The sequence below is a fragment of the Triticum aestivum genome, chromosome 3D, assembly GCF_018294505.1.
Source record: "Triticum aestivum cultivar Chinese Spring chromosome 3D, IWGSC CS RefSeq v2.1, whole genome shotgun sequence".
In the NCBI taxonomy this organism is placed as follows: domain Eukaryota; kingdom Viridiplantae; phylum Streptophyta; class Magnoliopsida; order Poales; family Poaceae; genus Triticum; species Triticum aestivum.
The window spans coordinates 478,005,608-478,012,286 of NC_057802.1; the positions used below are offsets into that span (position 1 = coordinate 478,005,608).

General features: G+C 39.9%; 1 protein-coding gene across 1 annotated transcript in view; it reads right to left on the reverse strand.

Annotated features, from left to right (window-relative positions):
• LOC123079808 (RNA polymerase II C-terminal domain phosphatase-like 2) overlaps window positions 1-6,679 on the reverse strand; it is a gene marked incomplete at its 5' end in the record, with an annotated part of 9,513 nt that extends 2,834 nt beyond the window's left edge. The window contains 11 exon segments of the mRNA XM_044502621.1: window positions 982-1,078; window positions 1,689-1,742; window positions 1,830-1,960; window positions 2,748-2,796; window positions 3,125-3,214; window positions 3,299-3,404; window positions 3,494-3,564; window positions 3,648-3,805; window positions 4,319-4,529; window positions 5,715-6,185; window positions 6,437-6,679. Of these exon segments, the coding sequence (XP_044358556.1) occupies window positions 982-1,078; window positions 1,689-1,742; window positions 1,830-1,960; window positions 2,748-2,796; window positions 3,125-3,214; window positions 3,299-3,404; window positions 3,494-3,564; window positions 3,648-3,805; window positions 4,319-4,529; window positions 5,715-6,185; window positions 6,437-6,679 (1,681 nt within the window).

Genomic DNA, 6,679 nt, shown 5'->3' on the forward strand with positions numbered 1-6,679 from the left:
CTGGAGTACCTCCGTGTGCCAGTGGCATTGCCATATCATCATCCTAACCGGGTTGCCCACTAATTGACCTTCAGATATTCACTTGAACGCCTTTTGTGGCCTAAACATGCATAGCGGGAGTATGGTGACCTGGTTGGATCAATGTCAATGTGACAGGTCTGCTGACCTGCAGCGTGATTTACTCGCAAATTTTGTATACAAAATGCTCAAAAGTAAGCAGTCATTGTTGTTACTGGAAAATCCATACATGAATTGTAATGCAAAGCTGAAAAGTGAACATGCTAGGACCTGTCTATGCTACTTAGTGAGTAATAACCCAATCTGCCTTCATTCACCAGAAGAGTGAATGATGCTTGAGCAGCTCTCTAGCAGTTACTTACTATAAAATTAGTTTGGTGCCCATGCTGGTGGTGTTAAGAACTTAAGATACAGGAAGTTATTTCCTTATGGTGGTATTAAGATATATAGAGTTCATTTTCCATGTCCCTACGCATTCATGTTAGCAAGACCAAGGTGGATGGCTCATTAGAAATAGCCAAATGTGGTAATTGGTTTATTAGTGAAGGATTTCTTGGAAATTCACTGAGCCAAATGTCCACAACTACCATTTTTGGTGATCTTGAAATATGCAAGGGACATATGCACCCATTTACCAGTATTGAGCACAAACAATGAAACTCATCACCAGCTTTTTATTATGTTGCATAGGAGTGCAATTTGTGCGCTTGGTTTGCACTCTGGAAGACAGGCTAATGTGCATGTGCACCAGATATCCTGAATGATGAATAAGTCAAGATCTCCCTACAGGATGTTTTCCATAGAAGCAGTAGAGCAAAGGACATCATTTTAGTCATTTTATTTTCTCAGGTACACTCTCCAACAATAGAAGTTGAATGAATGCAAAGATAGCAATAGGGAAACTAAAATGATTCTTGTGCTGATGAGCTTGCGTAATTCAAGACGTAAAGAATATACACTCACTTTGCAAATTTTGGAGAGCTTTTTCAGCAGCTTGTACTTGAGCTTCATCCCTTGTTTTTCCAATGCCATTTCCAATTTTTTCATTACTAAATAGAACCTGGAGAAGCGCATGTACAATGAAGGTGAAAGAAATAAGCAGAAATTTGGCAACATTGATTAAGTCTTAAGACAGCAAGTGGACAAAGAAAGCTAATTGAGTTCCTGTCAAATTAAAAGCTAATTCAGAGCAGCCCAAAATAAGGTGGAATCTTGGACAGATTAGGTTCAATCATTAGCATCTACTCCCTCCATGTATGTAGGGCAGATTAGGTTCCACTAGGGAAAGGCTTTACAGACTCCATCAAAATACATGGTTCATATTATACAAAATCACAATTACCAGTAAGTACTTTTGAAAACAAATCTAATGATACCAATTTTGTGTCGTAAAGCCACATATTAACAAAGTAATTCTTAGGGGTTAGTGAAACCTAATATGCCCTACATACAGGAATGGTGGAAGCATTATTGAACATCTGGATGATCATCAGATCATCATGAACCAAACCACTAGAATAAAATTAAGGTTTGAGTATTAAGGTAATATAGTCCATTATCTCCTGAATGGATATTTGTCATGGTCTGGGCTCTTGAGTACAGATTCAAACCAGGTTGTTGGCAAAATAATTTGGTATTACTGTAATCAGTTACAAATGCGAAACACCAACCTCAACGGAAAATTGCGTAATTTTGCTGGTGCTTACAGTCGACCTAAACTCCACCTATATGAAGCAAGAGAAGGGAATTAATTCAAAAAGTCAAGAACAGGAAAGCCAAACATACACCAAAACATTAAGGAAACAGCAAACCTTCGAGTTGCATAGTCGTCCAATCTCTTGCAATACCGTGACAAACAAAGAAGGGACAATTGCCATTGAGCCCCCATTGGGTTGCACATTTGAACTACCTACAGTTCCCCGGATTGGCACTCGTGCATCATCTACACCAAAAGGTTGGCATAGATTCCATTTCAGAATGTATGCAGTGAAATAAGGTACTAATTCCATTTCAGAATGTAGATTGTATTTTGACTATCCAAGTATGAGCTTTGACCATTAGTTTATTGACAATAGTTCTTAATGGTTGCAAAATCACAATCATAAGAAAATACCTTTGAAGATGAATCCTATAGTATCAATTTCTTGCAACATAGCCCACATATTATTTGATTAGTTAGTGGTCAAAGTTTGAATTTGGGTAGTCAAAATACACCTTACATATTGAAATAGAGTGATAACAGAACTACTTGAAAATTGAAATGCATAATGATTGGTGCTCCCTCCGTAAAGAAATATAAGAGCGTTTAGATCACTACACTAAACGCTCTTATATTTCTTTACAGGGGGAGTATGAAAGACAGATGAGCAGATTCCTTAATATGCTTAACAAGATGGCTCTGAACTTGTACATGCACTCCTTTCTTTCTTTTTCATTCTTATAATAAAATGTTATTGTGGGTTCCCATTCCTGGTTCCTAAAAACTAAATTACTAACTGAAGTCACAACTCCGAAATTTGAGTAAATATAAATATAAGACAATATTTAACTGACCATTTGACTAAATATAAGACAATATTTAACTGACCATTTGACAGTACAGTAATCTTTCCTTGGCAAGAAAATGTATATCCTCAAAATGAAAATACCAGACTAATACAAGACGAGGAAAGGCCAGCAGGAAAAAGTCCAAAGATAAGTGACCAAAATAAATACAGTATTAGAAGTACCTGATGGACGGATTGATGACGATGTCTGTTTTTGGTCCGCCTGGTATGCCTGAAATAACATTTCACCTTCATCCTTAAAAGTTCATTCCAAATTAAGAGCTTAATAAGGTTCATTAGTCCAGTTTGGACTAATGTTCTTAAATAAATAAATATGGTCCAAGCTCAAGCCAAAGTAGGGCTTACTTTATTTTCGAATGTCACAAAAGGTAGGTTTTATTGATAATTAAGCAAGCAGCATTGGAGCAATCATATGATGCCACAGAACAGTGCTTACCCATAGCAAATATGGCATCATTAGCCCATTTGCCGTAAGTAAAAGAACAAGAAAAGGTTTCCTATCAAACCAATTAAAGCAGAAACATCGCATCAAAGCTTACCCGCCCATTCAATCTCTTCTCTACTTCAGCTCCACTCATACCCTCAGGTATAGGGGCAGGATCTTTATTGCTTTGTGGAAAATTAGGGTCCTGGAAAGGAATTAGCAGACAGCATAAAGCTTCAAACAACATAAATGCTGTACATATACGACATGAAAGTATCAAGAACATTACCTCGCAGACTAAGTAGTCACCGACATCTGGAGCATAGGGAAGATCCAGTAACTCATTTTCGTGCAATAGTTCAAATACTTTCTTCAATAGATTTTCATCAAATTCCCTTTTTATCAAATCAGAGATAATATTAAAGCTGTAAGTATGATATCATCAGAATGCATAGATTGTATCTCAATAACGATTTATACCAACCTGAAGAAACCACCACGAACATTGCAAGCAACATTTCTTGCAACACAAAGAACTGGAACAGCGTTTGCCATCTAAGATATGCAAGGAATTACACACATCATTCCAGCACAGCAATAATGTTCAACAGAGAACATGTAAGCAACAAAAGAAATACCTCGGCTTGTGGGGCATAGTATGGAGCATAGGCAGGGACGACATGAACTCGATGCTGATCTTTCTCATCCCAAACTTGCAGCCTATCATCAATCACCATGGCCATCTTTGGATGGCATCCTCCGTCTCTAAAAACATGCTGCAGGGACTTCTTGGAACCTGTCAATGAGTAAGATAAGTGGCTAAGCAGGTGAAATTATAACAAACATGATCAAGAGCTGAACATGAGGCTATAGGAAGTAAAGATTGTACCATTCCATCCACACAATGGTGGAAACTAGCAGTTTAACTGGAAACAAGAATACAGACAATGTAGCACTAACAAATCGAACTACTCAAGTATTACCTTATTTGAGTTCATAACTTATAACCGTACAAATAAAATACAATACAACTGAAGCAAGCAAACTAAACACAACTATATGTACACACAACTTCGCGTGTCTGCAAATCAAGCAGTAGCACCATCATTATAACAATCAACATTTTGGAAATCATTATGCAAAATTTCTTGGTACTTCTAAAAATGTAGACAAGGCATACATTTGGATTGGGCATTCTACAATGGCTAGATTGTGTTAACGATGATGTTTATAGAACCGAACAATGCTGAGACAGTAGAGCACTGCACAATAGCTCGAAAAATTAAATGTCAAACTCTTGAAAACTCACCTGCTTTTACACATACTACACGATCTGAAAGATTATTCAAGCTGATCAAATTGGCTTCTGGATCAAGAAGTCTCCATATCTCAAGAGCATAATCTCTTTCAGCCATTGTACACACATAGACCTCAAATCTTTTGCGTCCCTTGGCAGTTAGGTAACTTCTCAAATCCTCCCAGGCAGGCCTTAGCTTCACAAAAACACTGGTATCGCGAATCTACGTGCAATATAACAATGAAATGGGTAAGAGGATTAGTAAAAGGAAAACAAAGTGCAAAACGCTGAGGCAACTAAAAGGATAAAATCTAATCAATATCTTTATTCTGATGCATCAGAATATAAAAGTTTGTGGAGAAATTAATGTCGACCCCATATCTATATCAATATTTAAAGACCCAAAGGGGCAAGATCCAACTAATCTCGGCCATCAATTCATGTGAATCCGACGACCAAGATTGCTTCAATGGTGTGCGCTCAACATGTTTAGCACGCAATAAATATTATACCAAATATCAATATTAGCAATAGTCACATAATTATCATATAATTAATATCTTACCTAATATCAGCACGCAATTAATATTTTACCAAACATCCCTCAAAAATATATTCTACCAAATATGAACGTACATTGCACGTACGCACTTACTATTTTAATCAAGAGCCCGTATCATGAGAGCCAAGTAATATGCAAACTTCAATAATAGAACATAAAGGTTTTTTGCTGAAGGCTGCATATATATACAATGCTAACTGCATTATGTGTTTGCTGCCTAGATTCTAGATCAAAGGCCTAACATTAGGCTGCCTAAAACTCGTGCTGCTTAGTACTTGTTACCATCCCTCAGGTTGTTAACCCATTGCTATATTTGCCGAATATGCAACACATCCTGCATACAAAGAGTGTTGCAATTTTTGCAACCAAACAATTCATAAATGCCTAAGCATGTACTACCTTTGAACGTCGTATATTTTGGAATGGAGGTAGTAAATAATGAACTTGAGCATGCACACTTTTACTCAGAAGATCAAATATTGCAGCAATTTTACAATACATATACAAAAATAATAATGCTAGAAATCATCCATGGCCACACAACCGAACATAACAAGTCAGGTTGTACCAGACAAATGGGAACCCATCTATATACTCCCTCCTTCCCATATTAATTGACGCTGAAATGGATGTACCTATACGTATTTCACTGCTAGATACATCCATTTGAGTGTCAATTAATATGGAACGGAGGGAGTATCATTTTCTCCAACAATGGCATAGGTTAAAATGTAAATATATTCTACCTCCATAGTCATCCCGTCCCACCCAAAAGAAAATCAGCAGCAAAAATTCAGTGATATAAGAGCAGCAGAACAGATACTACCAAGGATAACTAAGTCGTACCTCTGGATTGATGCGGGTCAGAATAGCATTCCTCTCCGGCAACCTGATTACAGGCCGAACAAGACGCTCCTGGACACCAGGCATAGGCTGAACCTCCTCCTTCTGGGTGCCAACAATTCTGCCATTGTCTGTAACAGTATCTGTGTCAATGAACTCCTTGAGAAGCTCCCTGTCCTCAATATACCGCTTGATTTCTGCAGACATCCCCGCTACCCTAACAGGGTCATCCTCAATGTCCATCCTACGGGAAAGCATCTCGATCCGGCTCTCAAAGGACCTCATCGTGTTAGCGACGATGAGGGTCTCATCAAGATCAAACACAATAGCAAGGCAGCGGAGGTTGAGCATCCCAACGGACGCTGCATAGAGCCCAACGCGCACAGAGCAGCACCAGAAGCACGGTACCTTCTCCACCTTGCTCGGCATTGCCACCAGGTGCAGCTCCTCGTCTCCGACCACCACCACCGCGCTCTACACAACCAAAAGGAGGACACAATTTTACAAACCCTCTCCCAAATCTACCCAACGAAATTGTACACCCTAAATAATGCGGAGAATGATTCAATCCCTAGTGAACAACCCGCGATTCAGCAATAATGGAGTGAATAACATTCAGCGGACGGTCGCTGATTTCGCTTCGATTTGAAATGGGCGTGACGGGCAGGCATACTGATTGCTTGTACGGAAACGAAACGGCGGGTGCGAGGCGAGGAGAGGCAAACCTTGTACTCGTTGAAGCAGGTGAGGTAGAGGCGGTGGAGGCTGGGGTGGGGAGGGAGCGGCTTGGCCTGGAGCTTGCAGCGCACGGAGAAGGGCGCGATGGTCTGCAGGATGGCGAGGGGCGGGCAGCGCTCGCTGGCCGGCGAGAGGTGGCTGATGCGGATCTCGTTGCTGGGGAAGGGCAGGGCGCCCTCGGGCCCGGGCTTGATCGGGAAGACGTCCGCCTCGCCGAGGAACACGTCGCC